We start from the raw sequence: 27,538 nt of genomic DNA, 5'->3' as shown, positions 1-27,538 counted from the left end.
TGCTGGAATACCCCTTTAAGATTAACATGCAAACAATGCAATACATATAAGGTGGGGACAGTTTTTAAATTCCCCCGATAGACCTTATATGTTTTGCATTGTTTGCAATACATATTGTTAATCTCGCCATGCCGCACCACATTCATTTGAATGAATCAGATGGTGACCCGTGGTCTGCCACACTAAAAACTGAGGCAGATCACGTTTTTCCAGTCTGGAAGCAAAATCGAATATCGTCATAAAATTAGCCAACCAGAGTCACTATCGGTTTGGGGGATACTGCACAAACGTAGTATGAATTCACACTTAGATTGTAGAAAGTAGTACCTTTATACTCAGCAATTTAAGCAAATAAGACTTTTGGGACATAAGTAGTGTTTACCACTGGGCAGCGACCTAGGTAATCAAATACACTTGGATTATTGAGCAATTTAAAGTAAACAGTGTTAAAAAAGCTTTCTTTAGAATAAAGGTGGCTTTGCCAGCTTAATGACATATCCGGGTCAGTAATCACATCACACTGTATCCTATGTAACCTTTGTTTCAGAATGAGTTGTTCTGATACATGACTAATGGGGCGTCGGGTGCTAAATTGCTACATTTCTGGAGTAACAGCAGAAAGTATGAGTTTTCCAATAGCTTGACAAGTCTTTTATATGCTTACTCCCACAGCTTAAAGGGAATGCATTTATAACCACTTGATATTAAGGAAATTTGAATTTCAACACATTAAATTCTTAAATGTATTCTGGCGAGATCTATAAATTATATCTGCAAATTGTTTTTCTTTAGCTTTGTTTCTGTGGGTTCCCTCAAGTCAAGCACTGTACTTGGCATGCTGCCACTCCATTTACACCGGATAAAAGGGACCAGCATTCTCATAGCAGGTGGGGGTTCTCGAGGGTCAGGCTCCCATGGATTAGCTAGATAAGACCTATTTCTTTAAGTCTGTTGGTCAACAAATCTTTGACAGAGTCATGGTTCTTTTATCTATTAAACAGTTGAGGTATGGGGTCTAAGTATTTTAGGAGTTTATAAGAGAGGAAAATATTGAACAAACTGTTAGTAGATTTCCTTTACATTCGCATCATGGAAACCATTGTGCAGGATTCATGATGGATATGACAGATTGTTTATGTCTGATACATCAGTCATTTCTAAATATTAACAGGAATAACAGGTTTTCTTTTTTTCTTTCTAAGCTTCCATTCCAAATGTTTTGAGTAAAATAATTATTATAATCTCAAGGTTTTACAGGAGTCATACACATTCTTTAACCTCAGAAACATCATTTCAACAACACAATAATATACTATACCTCCAAGTGCTCCAGGTTAGCAGTCCTCTGTACAAGTAAATTATCCTTCTGTAGCATGTCCCTGTACTTGGCAGTAAGTTCATTATACTGTTTGTTGGCAGTCTTTAGCTCTGATAAAGGAACACTGTCATCCAAAGCTTTTTGTAAAGATGCTATTTTAAAAGCAGCAATATCCTATTTAGAAGTGAGAAAATGGTTATTACAGTGAACAATGAAGGAATCTGTCTTAAAAACAGATTGCTACACTTATATATAACTTGATTGATGGCCTATTCACCGGCTGCATTACCCAATCGGTGGAGCCGGAAGCCATGCACAGTTTATTGTATAGTCGTGGTGGTGCCCAGTGACTGCAGCTCAGCTTCAATTCACTTTGATGGGAGATAAGCTGCAGTAAGACAGTAAACCAGGGTCGCCACTATACCATGAACAGCACAGGGCTTCCGGACCCAATCCCTGTGTAGTGCGGAACGCTGATCAGCGATTTCCTTTCCTGTGGACAGGTCATTAATTATATGGTAAACCCCTTAAAAAAATAAAATCAAGTGACAGAAGTGAAGAATATGGTGTAAAGTTTTCTTTAGCAGTTAAGTTGGCAATACACTAGAGATTTTGGATGTATGAAAAGGCTGATATAAGGCATTTTCTGCTGATCATTGGTAACTACGGTATGCGACACACAAGTTTGACAGATGCGGATCTAATCTCAGATATTTGTTAAAAACTTTATTCGCAGTGTTGGATTTTTTTTTGTCACTGTCAGTTGCCGTAGTTGAGAAGCCATTACTACTGTATCCTATCGAAAGAAGCTTTTGCCAGGCTACACATCGCATCAGTAATCGGTCTGTGATTTATTGGTTTGATTACTAGTTATCCTATATGTATGGACAATTCTAACTAAAACAAACCAATAGATCCCAATCCTTAACTCTAAACTTGGATTGTCTAAGAGGCAATTTTACATTTTAGATTGAATTACATTTTTAAAGTGAAAACATAAATATAAAAAGGAATGTTTCACTTTATGCTAGCATCTTGTGAGAAAAATCAGCATGGACTGCATGTTACACATTGGGAGAAATTTATTTTCAAGTATGCACTTTCATCCTGTCACATGATAAATTTGAATTTTTTTTTTATCTATTCACTTTTTTACTGTGTGGTGCGCATGCAACCTACTGGGGGGGGGGGGGGGGGGGGAGTTGCAAAAAAAATTCTGACCCTTATTTATTTTTTATTTTTTTTGTAAAGGTTGCATATAATAAACAAGTCTAAAAAGCCACAACACTTAAACCATTCCCCCTTTTTAGGTCATAAAATAGAAATTACATTATGGCTAGAAGTTGCAAAAAAATGGTGCAACCGCTTAATAAATGTGTATAAAAAGTCAGAGACAAAAAAATAAATAAATAAAATAATAATAATTGTGCAAGAACAAAAAGCTTAGGAAATTTCCCCAATAGGTGCAAATTAATAAGAGAATGTGTCCCCCCAACTATTAGGCCATATTCCCACCTCTGAATTCAATGGGATTCTGCTGAATTTCTGCGTCAGATGTTTACGGTACGGAAATTCCTTTTTCCCGTGTCTGCAGAAAGAATGAACCTGTTCATTTTTCCTGCAGACTCCGCATGGAATGTATGGCCGTCTATAAGATGTCCTAGCACTGGGATGTTCTGCTGGTGCCTGCAGTGTGGAATGCCCGTACATAGATTTTCCGTTCGGGCATTATGAGGCATTAGCCTTACTTTACAGCTTGACCCCTCACATAAGCCAAGGAGAGATGTAACTTTGCCTTGTTTATTTGGGTTGCTGAGGCAATAATATGATGCCCAGCAGGATTCATGCATGAGGTTTTATTCTATTAATTATAATTGATCAATTCATCCTTACATTTTACACAAGCCTTACCACCTCGTGACTAAGAACAACCAACTCTAAATTGACAGTACTACAACAAAATTAGCTTTACACTAGAATTGATGTAAAAGGTGATGCATATCTCAGTTAAATGGATACAGAGATAATTTTACTGTCTGTGTGTGTGTGTGTGTGTGTCAAAAATTTAACATTATACATAAAAATTCAAGCTTATACAAGTTAAAAATGCAAAGAAAGAAAACCATATGAATTTAGAAATCTGAACAGGAATCATTTAATGGGGATTCCCGCCATTACCTTATATCGCTGTAGATAGCCAATTCTTTCTCCCACTGCAGCTTCCATATCAGAATTTTCAGTCTTCAGTTTGTCATTTTCTTTGCGCAAGTGTTGTTCCATTTCCAATAAAGTGGTGTACCTTCTGGTCAGTGACTTCTCATTTACACGCAAAACAGTCGTTTTTCTGGAGTTTTCTGCCATAAGTTTCTTAATTTCATCTGGCTCCATCCTTAGTGCTTCTACCAAATTCTGCAATGTAAAATACATAGAAATATCTAGTTTTAATCTCAAAATCTACAAAAAAAATAAATTAAAAAAAAGGAGATTTTTTATGCTTACCGTAAAATCTCTTACTCGGAGGATCCATTGGGGGACACACACCATGGGTATACGCTGCTGTCACTAGGAGGCCTGACACTATGGTAATAAAAAAGTCGGCCCCTCCCAGCAGGGTATACTTCCCTACAGGCACCTGAGCTAATCAGTTTTAGTCCCAGAGCAGTAGAAGAGAACAGACAGGTCAGAAAAAATTCACAAACTGTCCAAGAAAACCACAGAATAAAAATCAACCGAACACACCCTCGAACAGGTAACCGTACCAAGAACACCAGAGAAAAAAGGGCGGGTGCTGTGTCCCCCAATGGATCTTCCGAGAAAGAGATTTTACGGTAAGCATAAAAAATCTTTTCTCTATCGGCTCCATTGGGGGACACAGACCATGGGACGTACCAAAGCAGTCCCTAGGATGGGTAAAGGAAACCCAGTCAGGTGGAAGGCTGGACCACCGCCGCCTGCAACACCATACGGCCCAGACCAGCATCAGCGATGCAAAGAGATGAACCTGGTAGAATTTCGTAAAGGTGTGCAAAGACGATCATGTGGCCGCTTTACAAACTTGCGAAGCTGAAGCCTTGTTGCAGAGAGCCCAGGATGCCCCGACAGAAGTCTTCCCTTTGCAGCGGTAAGCTTCCGAAATAGCAGATCGGATCCACCAAGAAATGGTGTCCTTTCAAGCAGGTTGTCCTTTACGGCGACCTTCCGTAAGAACAAAAAAGGAGTGACACTGTCGAAAAGAAGAAGCCCTCACCACGTCCAGTTTGTGGAGCAAACATTCTGTGGGATAAGATGAAGCCAGACAAAAGGACGGGAGGACAATGTCCTCATTGAGAGGAAAAACAGAAACAACCTTAGGTAAAAAGGACGGAACCGGACAAAAAACAACTTTGTCCTGTGGATGGCCAGGAAGGGAGAATGGCAAGAGAGAGCTGCCAGCTCTGAAACTCTCCTGATAGAGGTAATTGCAATAAGGAACACCACCTTCCAGGCAAGGAGACGAAGAGGAACCTCCCTGAGAGGTTCGAAGGGAGAACCGTGCAGGGCACCAAGAACTAAGTTCAATTCCCAATGGGGTGTAGGGGATCTGTAAGGAGGGGCCGCGTGGGCCACTCCCTGAAGAAAAGTTCGGATATGGAGATTGGATGCTAGAGGAAGTTGAAAGAGAATGGAAAGGGCCGAGACCTGACCCTTAAGGGAGCCGAGAGGTAACTGTTGTTCTAGCCCCAACTGCAAAAAGGATAGAAGTCGAGAGAGAGAGAAAGTAACTGGAGAAAAAGAGTGAGATTCACACCAACGAAAATAAGACCTCCAAGTACGGTGGTAAATCTTTGCAGAAGATGGCTTGCGCGCCCTGATCAAAGTGCAAATCACTTGGGATGGAAAACCTCGAGCCCTCAGAACTGCAACCGCCACACCATCAAATGCAGCAACAGAAAATTGGGGTGGCAAAGGGGACCTTGAGAGAGAAGGTCTGGTCGAAGAGGGAGGTGCAGCGGTACGTCGTCCAGTAGTCGGACCATGACGGCGTACCACATCCTCCTGGCCCAGTCCGGAGCCACAAGAACGGCGGGAACGCCCTCTGCTTTGAGCTTCCTTAGGACCCTGGGAAGGAGAGAAAGAGGAGAGAAAAGATAGGGTAGGGCAAAATCCGACCAAGGGAATACCAGGGCATAGACGCCAAGAGCCAAGGGATCCCGGGACTTCACCACAAAGTGTGGAACCTTCTGGTTGTGGCGGGATGCGAATAAGTCCACGTCCAGAGTGCCCCAGAGGTTGCAGATCTCTGTAAACACCTTCGGATGGAGAGACCACTAGCCAGGGTCAGCTGAGGATCGTCTGAGGAAGTCCGTTTCCCAGTTGTTCACTCCCTGAATGTGAATTGCTGAGATGGCCGGAACTCTGAGCTCCGACCAGAGACGAATCTTTGACACCTCGGACATCGCCGCCGAGCTGCAAATGCCACACCTGCGATTGATATACGCCACAGCAGTAGAGTTGCCCGACTGGACACGAACAGGACGGTCCCAAAGAAGGATCTCCCAATGGCACCGGCAAAGATAGATTGCCCTCAGTTCCAATATGTTGATGGGGAGAAGGGCTTCTAGGGAGGACCAAAGACCTTGGACTGTCCGGTCCCTGAAAACACCTCCCCAGCCCGAAAGACTGGCATCCGTCATGAAGACTTGTCAACAGAGGGGGAGAAAGGAGCGCCCCTGTAAAAGCAGGGGGAATGAAGCCACCACAGAAGGGACTGGTGAGACCTCTGAGGAAGAATGATCCCGCGATCGAGAGATAACGGAGATCTGTCCCACCGTGATAAAAGCGCAAGTGAAAGAGGACGGTAATGAAACTGGGCGAATGGAACGGCCTCCATGGCCGCCACCATCCGACCAAGGACCTCTATGCAAAAGCGAATGGAAACTGGAACAGGGTTCTGGAGCATCCGAACTCCTGACAAAAGTCAACCGCTTGTCTGGCGTAAGCCGAATCTGGGCTGACTCTGTGTCGAACTGGAGTCCCAGGAAAATTATAGACTTGGTGGGAGAGAGGTTGGACTAGTCCTGACTGACCATCCAGCCGAAATGAGACAAGGTGAGATGGAGACTCTCCAGATTCTGGGTCCTGGTTGGAGCCTTGATCAGGATGTCATCCAGGTACGGAACCACTGAGACACCCCTCGACCGAAAGAGGGCGATCACAGGTGCTAGGACCTTGGTGAAGATCCTCGGAGCAGTGGTCAGACCGAAGGGAAGGGACAAAAACTGAAAATGGCCTTCTTGAACTGCAAAGCGGAGATACCACTGATGTCCTGGAAAAATTGGAATGTGGAGGTAGGCATCCCGGATGTCCACTGAGGAAAGAAACTCTCCTTGATCCATGGACCCCACGACCGAATGGAGAGACTCCATGCGGAAATGGCGGAGGAGAAGATGTTGGTTGAGGCGCTTCAGATCCAGGATCGGGCGAACGGAACCCCCTTTCTTGGGGACAACGAAGAGGTTGGAATAAAAACCCAGAAAACGCTCATTGGGAGGAAGAGGGACAATTAATCCCTGAATGAGAAGGGACTGAACCTTCTTCGTTTCTTGAAACCGCTTGTCAGGATGCTTCCGGGCAGACTCCAGCAAGGCTTCAAATTCAGCATGAGAGCTGAAAACTTTGGGTGCAGGTCGGGAATGGTGAAAAAAAAAACTTCTGGAGCAACGTCTGAAGTTCCTGGGTCCTCTAGGTGAGACGTGTCCCTTATGGCCGAGATCAAGGTGTCCACCATGTCGGCCGTATCTGTTCGATCCTCTGAGTCAGAGGCAGAACCAGAAGCCTCATCTTCCAGTTCTCCAAAAGAGTGGGAACTAGTGGAGGCAGCCTTTGAAGAGGGTGAAACTGACCTGGTACACAGGTCTGTAGAGCCAGAGCGGCGACCAGGAGAGCGCCCCTTAGAAGAGGGGCGCTTACGGGAAGCTGGAGCAGAGGGACGATACCTATGAGAGGAGCGCCTATGTCTGCTAGCAGACTCTGGAGATGAGTCAGAGGAAATACCCCTAGTACTCTTGTGAGAGCGCTTAGCATAGGGAGAGCGGGTCTCTCTAGAGGGTTGGCTTAAGGAGGACCTCTCCAAGGCAGTCACCACGGAATGGGAGACCTGAGCCAAGTCGGAAATAGCCTGGGAGAGGGAAGACACCCATTACGGAGGGATAGCAGAGCCCCCAGGGTCTGGAGGGGGATCCTGAGTTGAAATACCAGGAGGGTCGGGGGGTGCAGTGGTGCGGGCGGAACAAGTGGGTTAAGCAGAACCAGACATTTTAGTATTGCAGCCCTTGCAGGTATAATATATGACCAGGGCCCCAGTTAACTGTCTAGAGGGAGGGTCAGTTCTGGGCTCGGACATAGCAAGAAAAGAATATGAAACAGTCTCACCCAGCGTCTGTGTCCCCGGCAAAAAGCAGCTGAGAACTCCGGTCTGCAGCTGAGGAGAAAGACAGGAGTGGAGGAGATCATGACCAATGAGAAATGTGGGGTGGCACATTGGAACAAAAGACATACTGCTGTGCGCGCACAGCGCTGATTGGCAGCGAAGCCGGGCTAATTCGCGGGCCTGCACCTCATAGGATAAGATCCCCGCCGGCTGAAAGTGGGCGGAGCTAAGGCCGAGAAGAAGCCAGCGGCCATTATGAATAATAAGGCGCGGGAAAAACGCCGCTGGCAGCGCGTGGACTCAGTGTTCCTGTCGCCTAGCATAGACCCAACCGAAGGGAGGAGTCGGCGCCAGCCTGCAGTGTGAGGGGAGAAGCTAGCGGCAGTGCGCGGCAGCTGAAGAATGAATGAAGCTCTGTGCTCCCGTTGTAGAAGTTAGGTGCCGGCGCCTGTGTACAGGCAGCGCCAATAAGTGTGAGGGGAGGTGGAAACAAACAGTCCTACACCACTGACAATAAGGAAACCCTCCCCATGTCCAGATATATAGGGCAGGGGTTCCGCTGAGGGAACCTCTGCAGGGTTTCCCTCAGCAGACCCATGAGGTTCAACCCCAGGCACTGACCATTGGCGAGAAGGGGTTGCAAATGGGGAAACAGTGAACGCTATGTTCCTGAGTCCCCGCCTGAAAACAAGGAAAAGAAAAGGGAGAGAAAAATCTAACTATACTATCTTAAAATTTTTTTTTTTTAAATTGATCGGGTCTGGAGAACACCAGACCAGCGTCTGCCTCCTACAGACAATAAGCTAAAACTGATTAGCTCAGGTGCCTGTAGGCGGGTATACTCTGCCGACTTTTTTTTTGTTACCATAGTTTCAAGCCTCCTAGTGACAGCAGCATATACCCATGGTCTGTGTCCCCCAAATGAGCCGATAGAGAAAAAAAAGGTTTTAGAGCAGTGCACAACTGCTATAAAATAAATAATGTTCTGTACAAAATGTCATTTAATAATTGGTTATATGTTTTAGGTGAAACATTTAAACCCCCTACTTACACCACTTACTAAAATTGGTTAAAATGTCCAGAAACTGTCAGTTGACTAAGGAGACAGAGTTGGGGTGACTTAGGGAAGCTGGCAAGGGGGAAAGGGCAATATACAAAGTCTCTAGCTGAGGAGTTCTGCAAAATCACATTATGCTAGAAGGCGCCAGGGACGTACATCATGACACCTTTTTTTCATGTTAAACAGAGCCAGAAGACAATGCAGCAAGTGTGTACTTCTCACAGCTACTGATCAGTCAACACAGATCAGACCATGAAACATCAAAAGTAAAAATGTATGCTATTTTGCCACACTGGAAAAAAGAGGGCAAGATTCAAATATGTAAAAGTACCCTAAAGGGAATGATATTAAACTACCTCATGATGTTGAGGTGGCAATATTCATGATGCACAACAGGAGTGCTCCCATGAATATAACATATAAGCACCATTTACAGACATGAGTGGTTTCTTGAAGCTATGAATGTAAGGTGATGGGCTGCAGCGTAATGATTGCACATGGTCAACACTACCTCATTTTTAAAACACATTGGGGGAGATTTATCAAAACCTCTACAGTGAAGAAGTGGAACAGTTGCCCATAGAAACCAGATTGCTTCTTTCATTTTTAAAAAGCTATATGATTGGTTGCTATGGAAAACTTTTTTTTTCCATTATTAGCAGTGGACTGGACTTACCATGTATTCCTTTATTTGGACTGTATCCTGTTCTTTTTCACTTTCCAATTTCGAAATTTCTTCCTTCAGTCTTTTTATGTCAACCTGCCAAGATTCTCTTTCACTGCACCGATGTGAACAGGTGCAAGCAATAAAAAAATAAAAAATAAAACAGAAAACAAAAATCCTTAAACATATTACATTCCAAGGTCTATTGGGGGAGATTTATCAAAACCTGTGCAGAGGAAAAGTTAACCAGTTGCCCATAGCAACCAATCAGATTACTCCTTTTATTCTTTTAAAAGGCCTCTAAAATTTTTAAAGAATCTGATTGGTAGCTATGGGCAACAGACACCTAGTCCTCTTCACAAGTGTGTATGAATCTCGCCATATATCTATGCAGCTCCATGTACAGATATCCACACAACCACACAAAAATGACATAGCAGGGGTTGTCCAGAAAATGCCTGCTTAGTAAATTACTGGCTGTTGCAGTAGCTAGCCATGGCCAATGTTCTGCTAGGTGAGCATTTCCTTGTGCCGACACAAAGAAAAGGAAAGGATATTTGTGAAAACCTGGTCACTTCCAAAATGACAGAGGCAGGGGATTGGCAAATTAAGTAATGCTTTAATTATTATTATATATATTTTTTTTTAACCCAATCTGCCCCCTTTAGACGCTGCTCTGACATGTTTAACTTAGAACACACACATAAAAATTATTAAAATTCCATTTACCTTTGATATTCCTTGTAGACTAACCCCTGCTGGTGGCGCATCACTGCAAATTTTCTTTTATATTCTTCTAGAGCTTCCTCCAATTTCGCAACTGACATTTCTTTAGACTCTACATCCTAAAATTATATACACGTTTCAGGATGTTAAAGGAGTTATCCAGGAAAAAACTTTTTTTATTAATATCAGATTAACAGATTTGTAAATTACTTCTATTAAAACATCTTAATCCTTTCAGTACTTATGAGCTGCTGAAGTGGAGTTGTTCTTTTCTGTATAAGTGCTCTGTGATGACACCTTTCTCGGGAACTGTGCAGAGTAGAAGTAAATCCCCATAGCAAACCTCTTCTACTCTGTGCAGTTCCCGAGACAAGCAGAGATGTCAGCAGAGAGCACTGTTGCCAGACAGAAAAAAAACATCTCAACTCCAGCAGCTGATAATTATTTGAAGGATTAAGATTTTTTAATAGAAGTAATTTACAAATCTGTTTAACTTTCTGGAGCCAGTTGAGATAGATATATATATATATATATATATATATATATATATATATATATATATGTTTATGGTAATTCAGCAAAATGCAGGGATACAGTCCACTGCCCCAAGTCCAATCTATTGCTTGTAATGTATTTATCAATCTTGAATATTCCTAGATCGTGAACTAAAGTCCGTAAAGTGAATAGGAAAATTCATGGGAGAGATTTATCAAAAACTGTGCAGAGAAAAAAAAAAAGAAAAAAAATTGCTATGGGCAATTGCACCACTCTACCTCTACACAGATTTTGATAAGTCTCCCTGATGGATTAAGCCATTTTCCGGCATTAGGGTACATTCAGACGAGTGGATCTACAGTGTATTTTACGCTGTGGATCTGCCGCTGAAGGACCGCTACATGGTGCCTTTAGATGTGCCTGCTCGGAGCGGCAATGCGCTGCTACAAGCAGACACATTGCAGTATACTCGCACATTGCGGCAGCTCTTGGCCTAGCTCATGGAGCAGGGGAAGCGGCCGCGATGTGTGCGAGTACACCGTGCATGCGTGGTGACTTGCACATCGCTTCAGTGTGTCTGCTCGTAGCGGAGTATTGCCACTCGGAGCAGGCACAGCTAAAGGCACCCTGTAGCGGTTCTTCAGCGGCGGATCCGCAGCGTAAAATATGCTGTAAATATGCTCATCTGAATGTGTCTATGACCTATAGATCCCTAACAAATAGCATTTATATGTTGCTCACTTGCTTTTTGTTCTTGCTTTATGGAGGGGCGTGTCCGTCTCTCTCCCTCACTGTGGATGACTCATCTGCTCTGAGTCTGGAGGCAGTCTGGCACTATGCAAATCACTGCACAGTAGTTTTTATGTATACATTTTCTATCTGTTCCTAGTAAAGCTGGATGCTAATCAACATTACTGTCACTATGTGTGTCATTCAGCTTTCACAGACTCTTGAATGTCTGATCAGCTTCTTTGTCATTCAGGAGTCAGAGAAAGCTTTGGCTGTTCAAGCATGCTGGGAGTTGTAGTTTTGCATTGCAACAACTGGAGCTGCAGTGTTTATAAAGCACTGTGTTAGAGCAGTGTTGCCTTTAGCTGTTGAAAAACTACAACTCCCAGCATGCCCACACATCCTATGTCTGTAGTTTAGCAAGAGCTGGAGGCACACAACTGGAGAATACACAGCTCTAAAACAGAGTTTTACAAAGATTGCCAAATGCAAGGGGTTACAATTTAGCATGTCTACCATGTTTTAGATGGGCTTCATGGCTCTTCTTATTTCTCCAATCTGGGTGTGGAGTCCACACTGGCTGCAGCCTGGTCCCAACGCACATTGTTGCATACTGCATATGTGAAATTGCCGGCTTTAATTAAGGGCTCGGCTCTGTTACGCAATACGATAGTCCCATGGAAGGAGGTGCGAAAGGTTTTATGCCCTCCCGTTCCTCCTGTCAAAAAGAATACTCTTGCTTGACCATCCAGAATTCTCTCAGGATAGGTCCTCCTCTTGGTTGCAGCTATGGATTGACAAATGGGTTACTAATGTGGGGTCCCTTATATAGACTGAAGATCGTAGATGGCTCTCACCGGGAGAAATGCTCCACACATTAGGGCTCCCTCATTCTCACATTCTATATGCCAATCAGGTGTACTCCTTTTGCTCCTCTAGAGATGTCGCTATCACTGACACTATCCTGGCAGGGTGGGAGGCAGTACGCAAGAACGTCATAAATGAGTGATGGAGGGAGACATATTTTAAGGTGGCTCATGCAGCCCTATATGGCTTCAACATTCTGCCCTCACCATCCTTCCCAGATAGGATCACTAATTGTCCCAAATGTAACGCCCCACTCACAAATCCGTATCATGGGGCTTGGGAGTTTTCGGCCACTGCCGAGTACCGGCGCATAATCGTGAAGTACATTTGGGATCACTGGGGGGGTCGGATTCAATTCATGTTCCTGTCATTGTTGTTTCACCAATTACGCCCACCTGAGGGGGGGGGGGGGGGGGGGGTTGAGTGAGGGTCCCATGATTTATTCACACTGTCCTTTTGGTGGCTCTGCGGTGTCTTTTTGCCAAGTGGCTAGATGCTGTCCCTCCAGACTTGCCGATGCTGATTTCTCTCCTGAAGTCCTTTTTAGCAGTTGATAGACTAGATGCGGAACAACGACATAGTGATACAGGCACTAAACGTTTTTTTCCGGAAATGGACCTCTTTTACTGTAACTCATATTGACTCTCAGGGGATTGAAGAAATTGTGCGCCCTTTTCGATATACCACCTGGTACAGTGTGGAAGCTCTGAGGGGTTCCCTTGGGGCAATCCGTTTACCTGATGTCTAGTATGTTCTGCTCGGTTCATATCTGCATTGATTTCGCATTTAATGTTTCGTGCTGGATCCCCTGAGTGTCAAGGGGGGGGGGGGGGGGCTAGAAGATGGAGTATTGCTCCATGGACAGGGGGTGGTGCTCAATGCTCAGACTACTTATGTAGAGTGGATGAAGGGGGACTTTCTCTTTTCTTTCTTTGGTGTATCTGATTGATCAAGGTTGTTGGGGTAAGCGGTCGGCTTGTCGAGAGACCATCGGTCATTTTCCTTGCAGCCCTGAACCGGAGCTATTGCCTACGATGACTGTATAGCTATGGAAAGAGGGCCTCCTTAAAGGTCTTTTAATTCATGATTTACACCCCCTTTTTTTCTGCCTATGTTTTGTATTGTTTTTGTTCTAATAAAAATATATTTAAAAAATAAAATAAAATATGTCCCATGCCCTTTTTTAGTAGTTTAGTTTTAGGTCTCTGTAGTTCATACCTCTTTTGATACATGACTATATTCTTCTAGGCTTTGAAGCAGCAACTGCAGTGTAATCTGAGCCCTGAACTACTGGAAAGCAGGACCAGCAGCAGCCCTGCACTACAAAATAGTGTTTTATTTTTATTTTTTTATTTTTTTACACTTTACAGACATCTTACGCCATCTGCAGGACAATATATGTATCTGCTGCATGAACATCTTTCATTCCAGAAGTGCAGCCTGAACTATTATATAGCATGCATCACTTTTTGTGACATAATAATGTCTATCATAGGGAACATTGCATGGGCTATGGGGGGGGGGGAGATTTATTTATTTTTGAAAAGGCCTCTGAAAAATGAAAGAAGCAATCTGATTGGTTGCTATGGGCAACTTTTCCTCTAGACAGGTATTATAAATATCCCCCAATGTACTAGAAAACTCAAAAGCAGTTTAAACTCTGCTCACCAACCAGGAACTATATAGTAGCAACGTCAGGGAGGAATGTAGGAGCAAACCAATCAGAGTGAGCAATTCTTCCATACAGGCTCGTGAAAATAGTGGAAGCAGTGGCAGAGGGGATGGGGGGGGTGAATGGAAGCAGTGGTGGGGGGGGATGGGGGGTGAATGGAAGCAGTGGCAGGGGGGGGATGGGGGGTGCATGCATGCAGTGGCAGGGTGGCTGGGGGTCAATGGAAGCAGTGGCAGGGGGGCTGGGGGAGAATGGAAGCAGGGGCGCGGTGAGGATGAATGGAAGCAGGGTCAGGGTGGAGGTGAATGGAAGCAGGGACAGGGTGGGAGGTGAATGGAAGCAGCGACAGGGTGGTTGCGTGACTGCGGGGTGAATGGAATCAGTGGCCAGGGTGGATGGGTGGCTGCGGGGTGGATGGAAGCAGTGGCAGGGGGGATGGGGGTGAATGGAAGCAGTGGTGGGGGGATGGGGGTGAATGGAAGCAGTGGCAGGGTGGCTGGGGGTGAATGGAAGCAGTGGCAGGGTGGCTGGGGGTGAATGGAAGCAGTGGCAGGATGGGGGTGAATAGAAGCAGTGGCAGGGTGAGGATGGAAGCAGGGGCAGGGTGGAGGTGAATCGAAGCAGGGTCAGGGAGGAGATGAATGGAAGCAGGGGCAGGGTGGAGGTGAATGGGAGCAGGGACAGGGTGGAGGTGAATGGAAGCAAGCACAGGGTGGAGATGAATGGAAGCAAGGACAGGGTGGAGGTGAATGGAAGAAGGGACAGGGTGGTTGCATTGAAGCAGTGGCAGGGGGGATAGGGGGTGAATGGAAGCAGGGTAGGGGTGAAGGGAAGCAGGGGCAGTGGCGGTGAACGGAAACAGTGGCCGGGGTGGATGGGTGGCTGCGCGGTGGATGGAAGCAGTGGCAGGGGGGATGGGGGGGGGTGAATGGAAGCAGTGGCGGGGGGATGGGGGGGTGAATGGAAGCAGTGGCAGGGTGGCTGGGGGTGAATGGAAGCAGTGGGCAGGGTGAGGATGGATGGAAGCAGGGGCAGGGTGGAGGTTAATTGAAGCAGGGGCAGGGTGGAGGTGAATGGAAGCAGGGGCAGGGTGGAGGTGAATGGAAGCAGCGACAGGGTGGAGGTGAATGGAAGCAGGGACAGGGTGGAGGTGAATGGAAGCAGGGACAGGGTGGAGGTGAATGGAAGCAGAGACAGGGTGGTTGCGTGACTGCGGGGTGAATGGAATCAGTGGGCGGGGTGGATGGGTGGCTGTGGGGTTAATGGAAGCAGTGGCAGGGTGGCTGGGGGGGGTGAATGGAAGCAGTGGCAGGGAGGCTGGGGGTGAATGGAAGCAGTGGCAGGTGAATGGAAGCAGGGGCGGGGCGAAGATGAATGGAAGCAGGGGCAGGGTGGAGGTGAATTGAAGCAGGGGTAGGGTGGAGGTGAATAGAAGACAGGACCGGGTGGAGGTGAATGGAAGGAGGGACAGGGTGGTTGCATGACTGCGGGGTGAATGGAATCAGTGGCCATGGGGGGATGGGTGGCTGCGGGGTGGATGGAAGCAGTGGCAAATATGGGTGGCTGGGTGGGGAGTAAATGGAAGCAGTGGCAGGGGGATGGGGGTGAATGGAAGCAGTGGTGAGGGGATGGGGGGTGAATGGAAGTAGGGTAGGGGTGAATGGAAGCAGGGGCAGTGGGGGTGAATGGAAGCAGTGGGTGGGTGAAAGACTGGAGGCATTTCAAAGAGGTTGGAGGTATTTGTGTGTGGGAGAGGCTGGAGGCATTGTTTGTGAGAGGGGGGCTGGAGGCATTTGGGGGGAGGCTGGAAGTATTGTGTGGGTGGGGGATAGAGGTTGGAGGCATTTGGGGGGAGGCTGGAGGTATTGTATGTGAGGCTGCTGGGGGCATTGTGTGTGTATGTGAGGCTGCTGGGGGCATTGTGTGTGTATGTGAGGCTGCTGGGGGCATTGTGTGTGTGTGTGAGGTTGATGGGGGCATTGTGTGTGAGGCTGCTGGGGGCATTGTGTGCGAGGTTGCTGGTGCCATTGTGTGCGAGGCTGCTGGGGCCATTGTGTGCGAGGCTGCTGGGGCCATTGTGTGCGAGGCTGCTGGGGCCATTGTATGCGAGGCTGCTGGGGCCATTGTGTGCGAGGCTGCTGGGGCCATTGTGTGCATGTGTGTGAGGCTGCTGGGGCACTGTATACATGAGTGTGGTTGCTGGAGGCACTGTGTGTGTGTGTGTGTGAGGCTGCTGGAGGCACTGTGTGTGAGACTGGAGGTATTTGTATTTGTGTGTGTGTGTGTGTGTGAGGCTGCTGGTGGCACTGTGTGTGAGACTGGAGGTATTAGTGTGTGTGTCTGTGTGTGAGGCTGCTGGAGGCACTGTGTGTGTGTGAGGCTGCTGGAGGTATTTGTGTGTGTTTGTGTGTGTGTGACGCTGCTGGAGGCACTGTGTGAGGCTGCTGGAGGCACTGTGTGTGTGAGACTGGAGGTATTTGTGGGAAAAAAGATAGGATTATGCTGGAAAAGAGCGGAGCCTAATAGGTTTTTCTTTTTGCAGCTTCTGAGGTAAAGATTGTGGCTGGAAGAAACCATCATGACGGTCCAGGCCATATGGAGAGGAAAAAGATAAGTGAACAACTCTGATCAGAGAAGACATCACATGTGAGTCCTGCATATAGCAGCACTGTAATCTACATAGCTAACAGATATATAGGTGTTGTATATTGCTTCTTTTTAGCCATTTTTTGTCACATGTCGAATATTATTCAGTAGGGGTGCCACGCAAAAAGATTTTTTTGCAAGGGGTGCCCCTAGCACTGGTCTACAGGGTTATATGAAGGCTCATTTTTGGTGCAGTGATCTCTAGTTTTTATCAGTACTACTTTTGCGTCTATGTCACTTTCTGATGTTTTATTGATTTTATTCTAGGATGTGATGTGACCAAAATCAGCAATTTTGGACTTTGGTATTTTTTTTTTGCATTGGCATAGCACTTACCAGTAAGAGGTAAGCAGACTATGCATATAGATCCCGGCCAAGTGGCACGGAGGAAGTAATGAAGCATCTGGCCGTCATCTTGACATATTGGATCCCCGCAATCATGTTGCGGGTGGTCTGATGAGTGTTACAATGCCCCAGGAACACTTCAGATGCCCATTAGACAACCACTTTAAGTTGACATAACACGGCCACATTTTTACATCTGTATTATGACTACAAGTCCTGGCCCAACTTAAGCTCATAAATTCCACCAATGATCTTCAAACATATCTATGATATGTCTGAAGACCATTTTTGAAGGTTTTCTTCCTTTAAAAAAATAACATAACCTAATACTTACGGACACATGTAAAGCCACAAGTTACACATGTGACCTACACTTTTTACAGTAAAAAAATTCTGTCACCAGATTTAGCATGCTCTATCTGAGGGCAGCACAAACCTGGTGACACTAGTAGTCTCAGATATTCATGAGCTTTTGCCTATGCACAATATAAACAGAAAGCGGTCCATTATGCGTAGGTGGGCAGGGAACAGATTTTTTCAAAAAAAGACAACAGAAAAGCAAGACATGTGAAAATACTCTTATACACTACCTGCAGAAGATGCAAAAGATATTCGTTCATAGAATTGATGAGATTGGTACTGGACAGAGACATTCCTTCAGGAAGGTTTATAGCTTTGAACACAATGTTTGCCCCTTCTGACTGACGAAGGAGCAAGATTTCATTTTCAAGGTGTGAAATCTAGGAAAAATTACACATTACATGCATCTTTAAGCAAAACTTTTTTTTTCTAGTGAGGCTGCAACCAGAAGTGCACCAGAACAAAGTTAGTGATAAGATCATGTACTAGGTTATAAAAAAATAAAAAAGTGGCGGCACTGGGGTACTATGGCCTTAGCTCCTACTACTACGAGTTAAGGCTGATGTAGCGCAGAACTGCCACTACACAAAGTATAAGCATAATTAAGGCATAAATAAAAGGACAATTGTATACATAAGACAAGTTCTGGCCTTGTCTTAACCCTATTTTCAAGCAAATAGGGCCCTCACTTCTGATGTATGAATAACTTCTGGGGGTCTGTATAATTTTTTTTTTTTTTTTTATGTATGTGTATTCTCTGCATTATATAGTGGTGTTAAATATGCTGGAGCAGTATAAATAAATATTATTATTATTACTATAATTATGATTGTCATTAAAAGGTGTCTGAATGTATTTTTACTTTGTAAATTACAATTTATTTGTATATATCAAAAGCGTTAAAACTGTCCTGGCTACCAGAGGTGCAAAATGTCCAACATCCCTGGAAGCAAAAAGGGTTGATTTGCCAGATATATTGCAAAATGTAAAACCTAAGAAAACATTTATTGCTTTTATTATTTCTAGTCACTGCTCTCATATACCGTATATACTCGAGTATAAGCCGACCCAAATATAAGCCGAGGCCCCTAATTTAACACCACCAAATTGATCCCCTAGGAGTCTCAGGGCAAATAATATATATCACAATTTTAGGGACAAGCCCCTCAGAACTGCCCTAAACTAGAGACTGCCTACAGTCTTATTAAAACTTAGCTTTTATTTATTCTTGTATAAACGAGGAACTTAAAGTGCTTGTGGTATATACAGTGAAGAAATAAAAGGGGGGGGGGGGTTTGGATTAAAAATCCGGCCAGCCCAAGTGCGTGCACCTAAATGCAAATTTGCTTGTCATTTAGACCAAATAAGCAGTTTATCAGTGTACCGCTACTGGTAGCGCAACCGCGCCTCTCAGTCGCAGCGGAACACTGTGACACTGCTGAAAGGTACCAATATTTATAGTGCCGCTGGGAATACCGATATTAAAATATTGCCTCCTGAACTAACGTTTCGCCCGTGGACCGGGCTTTCTCAAAAGTAGTGAGGGTGCGCTGGTCCGGTGCTGCAGGACTGTCCGGTGGGGAGGTCGTTAGGTGGGATAGTGGTTACGGGCTGCCATCTTCACCGGGGGGCCTCTTCTCCGTGCTTCGGGCCCAGAATAGAGGCTTTAACTTGACGATGACGCAGAGGGGCGTTGGTAATGAACGTACCTCTGCGTCGTCAAGGCAACGTGACTATTCCGGGGCCGGGCCCGAAGCGTGGAGAAGAGGCCCCCGGTGAAGATGGCAGCCCGGAACCACTATTCCACCGGACGACCTCCCCACTGGACAGTCCTGCAGCACCGGACCAGTGCACCCTAACGTCCCGCCGAGCGGAGGTGAGTACAGAACTAAAGGGGGTGAGAGGGGGGGCTGGATGATGTCGAAGGCCGCAGTGGTCTTCAACCTGCGGACCTCCAGAGGTTTCAAAACTACAACTCCCAGCAAGACCGGACAGCCGATGGCTGCCCGGGCTTGCTGGGAGTTGTAGTTTTGAAACATGTGGAGGTCCGCAGGTTGAAGACCAATGAGGGCGGAGAGTTCACTCGGGTATAAGCCGAGGAGGGTGTTTTCAGCACGAAAAATCGTGCTGAAAAACTCGGCTTATACTCGAGTATATACGGTATTTCTCAAATATGAAACTATATGGTACAAAAAGAAAAAGCCAGATGTTCAATACTAGAAATGGTAAAAAATTGGTTAGAAACGTTAGCTGCATATCCCTTGGTACATATTACCATCTCGATGTACACATGGACCTACCTTCTCATTAGCTTTAGCCAATAGGTTTGAAACATTTGCAGCTTCTCTTCTTGATCCTTTCAGCTCCTGCCTTAACTCTTCATTTCTACCAGTGAGTTGATCAACTTGAGCTTTCAGATGTACACCGACATCAAATATGCCGCTGGTATTCTTTGTCTCGAAAGCCTGTAAAGATTGATTATAATTTCAATTATTAGAATTCAATTGCATCTACAGTGCATAGTGAAAGTATTCGGCCCCCTTGAACTTTTTGACCTTTTGCCACATTTCAGGCTTTAAACATAAAGATCATTTTTTGTGAAGAATCAACAACAAGTGGGACACAATCATGAAGTGGAACGAAATTAATTGGATACTTCAAACTTTTTTAACAAATAAAAAACTGAAAAATTGGGCACGCTAAATTTTTCAGCCCCCTTAAGTTAATACTTTGTAGCGCCTTTTGCTGCGATTACAGCTGCAAGTAGCTTGGGGTATGTCTCTATCAGTTTTGAACATCGAGAGACTGAATTTTTTGCCCATTCCTCGTTGCAAAACAGCTGGAGCTCAGTGAGGTTGGATGGAGAGCGTTTGTGAACAGCAGTTTTCAGTTCTTTCCACAGATTCTCGATTGGATTCAGGTCTGGCCTTTGACTTGGCCATTCTAACACCTGGATATGTTTATTTGTGAACCATTCCATTGTAGATTTTGCTTCATGTTTTGGATCATTGTCTTGTTGGAAGACAAATCTCAGTCCCAATCTCAGGTCTTTTGCAGACTCCATCAGGTTTTCTGCTAGAATGGTCTTGTATTTGGCTCCATCCATCTTTCCATCAATTTTAACCATCTTACCTGTCCCTGCTGAAGAAAAGCAGGCCCAAACCATGATGCTGCCACCCCCATGTTTGACAGTGGGGATGGAATGTTCAGGGTGATGAGCTGTGTTGCCTTTACGCCAAACATAACGTTTTGCATTGTTGCCAAAAAGTTCGATTTTGGTTTCATCTGACCAGAGCACCTTCTTCCACATGTTTGGTGTGTCTCCCAGGGGGCTTGTGGCAAAACTTAAATGACACTTTTTATGGATATCTTTAAGAAATGGCTTTCTTCTTGCCACTCTTCCATAAAGGCCAGATTTGTGCAGTATACGACTGATTGTTGTCCTATGGACAGAGTCTCCCACCTCAGCTGTAGATCTCTGCAGTTCATCAAGAATGATCATGGGCCTCTTGGCTGCATCTCTGATCAGTGAGCTGAAAGTTTAGAGGGACGGCCAGGTCTTAGTAGATTTGCAGTGGTCTGATACTCCTTGCATTTCAATATTATCGCTTGCACAGTGCTCCTTTGGATGTTTAACCCCTTAAGGACCAAGCCCTTTTTCACCTTAAGGACCAGAGCATTTTTTGCAATTCTGACCACTGTCACTTTAAACATTAATAACTCTGGAATGCTTTTAGTTATCATTCTGATTCCGAGATTGTTTTTTCGTGACATATTCTACTTTAACTTTTAAAATTTTGTGGTATCTTGCATCCTTTCTTGGTGAAAAATCCCCAAATTTGATGAAAAAAATTAAAATGTTGCATTTTTCTAACTTTGAAGCTCTCTGCTTGTAAGGAAAATGGATATTCAAAATAATTTTTTTTTGGGTTCACATATACAATATGTCTACTTTAAGTTTGCATTATAAAATTTATGAGTTTTTACTTTTGGAAGACACCAGAGGGCTTCAAAGTTCAGCAGCAATTTTACAATTTTTCACAAAATTTTCAAACTCGCTATTTTTCATGGACCAGTTCAGGTTTGAAGTGGATTTGAAGGGTCTTCATATTAGAAATACCCCATAAAAGACCCCATTATAAAAACTACACCCCCCAAAGTATTCAAAATGATATTCAGTAAGTGTATTAACCCTTTAGGTGTTTCACAGGAATAGCAGCAAAGTGAAGGAGAAAATTCAAAATCTTCATTTTTTACATTCGCATGTTCTTGTAGACCCAATTTTTTTATTTTTGCAAGGGATAAAAAGGAGAAAATTTTTGCTTATATTTGAAACCCAATTTCTCTCGAGTAAGCACATACCTCATATGTCTATGTTAATTGTTCAGTGGGCGCAGTAGAGGGCTCAGAAGGGAAGGAGCGACAAATGGTTTTTGGGGGGCATGTCACCTTTAGGAAGCCCCTATGGTGCCAGGACAGCAAAAAAAAAAAAACATGGCATACCATTTTGGAAACTAGATCCCTCGGGGAACGTAACAAGGGGTAAAGTGAACCTTAATACCCTACAGGTGTTTCACGACTTTTGCATATGTAAAAAAAATAATTTTTTTTTACCTAAAATGCTTGGTTTCCCAAAAATTTTACATTTTTAAAAAGGGTAATAGCAGAAAATACCCCCCAAAATTTGAAACCCAATTTCTCCTGATTCAGAAAACACCCCACATGGGGGTGAAAATTGCTCTGCTGGCGCACTACAGGTCTCAGAAGAGAAGGAGTCACATTTGGCTTTTTGAAAGCAAATTTTGCTCTGGGGGCATGCCGCATTTCGGAAGCCCCTATGGTGCCAGGACAGCAAAAAAAAAAAAAAACACATGGCGTACCATTTTGGAAACTAGACCCCTCGGGGAATGTAACAAGGGGTTAAGTGAACCTTTATACCCCACAGGTGTTTCATGACTTTTGTATATGTAAAAAAATAATTTATTTTTTTACCTAAAATGCTTGTTTTCCCAAAAATTTTACATTTTTAAAAAGGGTAATAGCAGAAAACCCCCCCCCCAAAATTTGAAGCCCAATTTCTCCCGAGTACGGCGATACCCCATATGTGACCCTAAACTGTTGCCTTGAAATACGACAGGGCTCCAAAGTAAGAGCGCCATGTGCATTTGATGCCTAAATTAGGGACTTGCATAGGGGTGGACATAGGGGTATTCTACGCCAGTGATTCCCAAACAAGGTGCCTCCAGCTGTTGTAAAACTCCCAGCATGCCTAGACAGTCAGTGGCTATCTGGCAATACTGGGAGTAGTTGTTTTGCAACAGCTGGAAGCTCCGTTCTGGAAACAGTGGCGTACCAGACGTTTTTCATTTTTATTGGGGAGGGGGGCTGTGTAGGGGTATGTGTATATGTAGTGTTTTTTTACTTTTTATTTTATTTTGTGTTAGTGTAGTGTTTTTAGGGTACAGTCGCACGGGCGGGGGTTCACAGTAGTTTCTCGCTGGCAGCTTGAGCTGCAGCAGAAAATTTGCCGCAGCTCAAACTTGCAGCCGGATATTTACTGTAATCCTCCGCCCATGTGAGTGTACCCGTACGTTCACATTGGGGCGGGGGGGGGGGGGGGGGGAAACATCCAGCTGTTGCAAAACTACAACTCCCAGCATGTACGGTCTATCAGTGGATGCTGGGAGTTGTAGTCTTGCAACCGCTGGAGGCTCCGTTTTGGAAACAGTGGCGTACCAGACGTTTTTCATTTGTATTGGGGAGGGGGGCTGTGTAGGGGTATGTGTATATGTAGTGTTTTTTACTTTTTATTTTATTTTGTGTTAGTGTAGCGTTTTTAGGGTACAGTCGCACGGGCGGAGGGTTCACAGTAGTTTCTCGCTGGCAGTTTGAGCAGCGGCAGAAAATTTGCCGCAACTCAAACTTGCAGCCGGATACTTACTGTAATCCTACGCCCATGTGAGTGTACCCTGTACGTTCACATGGTGGGGGGGAAATACCTCCAGCTGTTGCAAAACTACAACTCCCAGCATGTACGGTCTATCAGTGCATGCTGGGAGTTGTAGTTTTGCAACAGCTGGAGACACACAGGTTGTGAAACACCGAGTTTGGTAACAAACTCAGTGTTTTGCAAACCAGTGTGCCTTCAGCTGTTGCAAAAGCTACAACCCCCAGCATGTACAGACAGCGGAAGGGCATGCTGGGTCTTGTAGTTATGCAACAGCCGGAGGCATACTACATTGGCTGGGGATGCTGGGGATTGTAGTTATGCAACAGCTGGAGACACACTGGTTTGCTACTTAACTCAGTGTGCCTTCAGCTGTTGCAAAACTACAACTCTCAGCAGTCACTGACAGCCAACGGGCATGCTGGGAGTTGTAGTTATGCAACCACCAGATGCACCACTACAACTCCCAGCATGCACTTTAGCTGATTGTGCAAGCTGGGAGTTGTAGTTATACAACAGCTGAAGGTACACTTTTCCATAGAAAGAATGTGCCTCCAGCTGTTGCAAAACTACAAGTCCCAGCATGCCCATAAGGGCATGCTGGGAGTTGTGGTGGTCTGCCTCCTGCTGTTGCATAACTACAGCTCCCAGCATGCCCTTTTTGCATGCTGGTAGCTGTTGCTAAGCAACAGCAGGAGGCTGTCACTCACCTCCTGTTGCTGCTCCACGATGCCACCGCACAGGTCAGTCCCTCGCCGCCGCCGTCGCTCCTGGGGCCCCGATGCCAACAGGGACGCCGGGGATCGGTGTCCCCAGCAGCGGGGGTCGTCTTCCCGCACCCGCTCACGTCCTCCGGAAGAGGGGCGGAGCGGGTTGCGGGAGTGACACCCGCAGCAGGCGCCCTGATTGGTCGGCCGGGAATCCGGCCGACGAATCAGGGCGATCGTGAGGTGGCACCAGTGCCACCTCACCCCTGCTGGCTCTGGCTGTTCGGGGCCGTCTCTGACGGCCCCGATCAGCCAGTAATTCCGGGTCATCGGGTCCGGCTAGCGGCGGGGGCCGGAAATGCTCAGGGCGTATCCATACGCCCTCGGTCCTTAAGGACTTGGAAACGGGGGCGTATGGATACGCCCTATGTCCTTAAGGGGTTAAAGCTTGGGAAATCTTTTTGTATCCAAATCGGCTTTAACTTCTCCACAACAGTATCTCGGACCTGCCTGGTGTGTTCCTTGTTCTTCATGATGCTCTCAGCACTTTAAACGGACCTCTGAGACTATCACAGTGCAGGTGCATTGATACGGAGACTTGATTACACACAGGTGGATTCTATTTATCATCCTTAGTCATTTAGGTCAACATTGGATCATTCAGAGATCCTCACTGAACTTCTGGAGAGAGTTTGCTGCACTGAAAGTGAAGGGGCTGAATAATTTTGCACGCCCAATTTTTCAGTTTTTTTATTTGTTAAAGTTTGAAATATCCAATAAATTTCATTCCACTTCATGATTGTGTCCCCTTTGTTGTTGATTCTTCACAAAAAAATAATTTTATATCTTTATGTTTGAAGCCTGAAATGTGGCAAAAGGTCGAAAAGTTCAAGGGGGCCCGAATACTTTCACTATGCACTGTATGTCTATAAAACTATACTCTGAGAGAAGTTTTCACACAACCTTAGAAAATTTTGCTCACAAAATTGTACATCTGGTACCACATAAGCAACACATTAGTGCAACTTATCTTCCCCTGATCCTCCTGATCAGGCTCCTGATCAGGACGTGTGCAACAGTAAGCATACCCCGCCGCGAAGAATGGCTTCTAACCCAGAGCTTCACCAGATGTCTCCCCCGGAGGCACTGCCGCAGCGCTCACCTAGATCCCTGCCTCGCTCTCCCTCTACAGCTGCGGCCCTATCCCTTGCTGACAATCTGCCTATGCAGCAGGACTTACCGGAGGCCTACAGTAGCAATCTGGGGACTCTCAAGGCGCAACCCCTTCTCACTCTCCGGTGTCGGGGGGAGGCATTGGACCCCATTACAGTGCAGGCCAGTGCAGGAGATGAGGCTATGGACGCAATTGCAGTTACAGGAGAAGCCCTTACTAATGTCTCAATGAAATCAATGCTGGTGATTCTGCGCCGCACAGTCCTGCTTGATATGAATGCTGTTGTAGCGCCAGTCAGGGCCTCCATTGAGGACTTGGGGGAGAGAGTGGACCATTTGGAAAATAAATTTGAAGAGTTCTCTACTTCACATAATACCCTTATCAATTCATACACTGAGTTGGAGGAAGAAGTAGCTACCCTCAGAGCAAAGGTGGCGGATCTTGAGGATAGGAGTCGCCGTAACAATATTAAGTTGCGTGGCGTACCTGAATCCATCACTCCTGCGGAAATTTCTGACTATGTTCATTCCCTAATACAAGTAGTGTTACCATCTTGCACAGCTCAGGAAGCAGAGTTGGACAGAGCCCACCGTGTTCCCCACCCATGACACCAACCTGATACAACTCCGAGGGACATACTAGCAGGTATCCACTAGTGTTGCTCGCGAATATTCGCAATTCGAATATTATTTGCGAATATCGCATATTCGCGAATTCGCGAATTTCGCGAATATAGCGCTATATATTCGTAATTACGAATATTCGTTTTTTTTTTTTCACAGTACACATCACAGTGATTATCCCTCTCTGCTTCCAGCTTGTGTGATGTAAAGAAGGCTCTAATACTACTGTATGAGATTGGCATGCGAAAATTCACATATGCGAAAATTAGCATATGCGAATTTTCGCGTATGCTAATTTTGTATATGTTAATTTTCGCCTATGTAAATTTTCGCATACGCGAATGTTCGCATATGCGAAAATAAAATGAGAATATTTCGAATATGCGAATATATGACGAATATTCGTCCATATATTCGCGAATATTCGCGAATTCGAATATGGCCTATGCCGCTCAACACTAGTGTCCACTTCTTCACCATAAAGGAAAAGCTAATGGAGATCTCCCGTAGACAAGGCGGATTGCCGGCTCCTTATCATCACATCGCTGTTTATACGGATTTGTCTGCTGCCACATAACAAGCAAGACGTCAGCTTCAACCAGTGACACAAGTTCTGCGGTGTGCAAAAATAGCGTACCATTGGGGTTTCTGGTTCGTTTGTTGGTGAAAAAAGGTGATGCCATAAATGTGATCAGAAGCCTGGAGGAGGGACGCACGCTCCTGCAAAGCTGGAACCTAGAGCTGGAGCCTCCAGATCGTCCCTCATCGGTTGCTTCTAGGGCCCGACTAGCAAGAGAGTGGACTGTGTCCTGATCGGTCTTTGGTGGTAATTATTGACTTTCTAATTACGGGTGTGGGGCCCCACTCGGGACCTGTTCCTATCCGGTTTCAGTGTGGACTGTTGCCCTCCATGCAGTGCTGGTTCCTTCCCAAGGTACCATGCACTAATGACTGTTTATGTGTTTGTTTAATGTTTTCTTAGTTTAAGCAATTTTTTCTTGTTGCCTTACCTGTATTATCTGAGGGGGCGCGTGCTGGCTGGGGGGCTTGCCACCTCTCCTTCTTATTATTGATTGCAAGATATGATATCTTTTTTGTGACTGATTGCAATGGTGATAAAGTTAGCTAGTTTGAATGTCAATGGCCTCAATGTCCCTCACAAGCGGTTGCATTTCTGGGGGTTGGGTCTCCGCGTTGCGATATTATATGTGCCCAGGAGACGCATCTTCTCTCCGTGGATGCATACCGTATTAAAAAAAAAAAAACAGGTTTCCCCCATATTTTTCATTCTCACCATTCTGCAAAATCTAGAGGAGTACTGATAGGAATAAGGAATACCGTTTCCTTTCAGCTCCAGGAGGCAGTGTCTGACCCCAAGGGTAGATTTATTATTTTGCGCTGCATGGTGAATGAAGTGCGTCTGACTATTGTATCCCTCTACGCCCCTAACACAGGTCAAATTAGATTTTTGTCCCGTCTATTGAACTTAGTCAACAGGTCCCCCTGGGGTGCTTTGCTATTATGTGGGGATTATAATACAGTAATGGACCCTACGGTTGATTCAACATCTCACTCTAAATGGTGCACATGGTGCACATCTACAATCTTGTATAATGATCTGATTGCTTCTCAGCATAATATCAAAAACAAACAGGTTGTTAGTATACATTTTTGATCAAAAAGTACAAGCCCACTCGCCACGTCAAGGCCACCTATTTAGAGTGGGTCCCTAACGTCCCTAGCATAAAATGGCGCAGCACCGGGCGGCGACCACCACCGCCGCGACACCAATGCCC

The 27,538-nt window shown here is 45.3% G+C and overlaps 1 protein-coding gene across 2 annotated transcripts in view; it reads right to left on the bottom strand.

The window, feature by feature from the left end:
* Nucleotides 1-27,538, bottom strand: part of CEP290 (centrosomal protein 290) — a 222,731-nt gene that overhangs the window by 102,708 nt on the left and 92,485 nt on the right. For both annotated transcript variants that reach the window (XM_056574395.1, XM_056574396.1), the window contains exons 20-25: nt 19,592-19,756; nt 17,522-17,671; nt 10,181-10,296; nt 9,464-9,566; nt 3,497-3,727; nt 1,319-1,492 (exon numbers count right to left, since the gene is read on the bottom strand). In XM_056574395.1, coding sequence (XP_056430370.1) covers nt 1,319-1,492; nt 3,497-3,727; nt 9,464-9,566; nt 10,181-10,296; nt 17,522-17,671; nt 19,592-19,756 — 939 coding nt within the window. The remainder of the gene's footprint in view (nt 1-1,318; nt 1,493-3,496; nt 3,728-9,463; nt 9,567-10,180; nt 10,297-17,521; nt 17,672-19,591; nt 19,757-27,538) is intronic.

The sequence above is a fragment of the Hyla sarda genome, chromosome 4 (assembly GCF_029499605.1).
Source record: "Hyla sarda isolate aHylSar1 chromosome 4, aHylSar1.hap1, whole genome shotgun sequence".
Classification (NCBI taxonomy): Eukaryota; Metazoa; Chordata; class Amphibia; order Anura; family Hylidae; genus Hyla; species Hyla sarda.
This window is presented reverse-complemented; position numbering and strand designations above follow the sequence as displayed.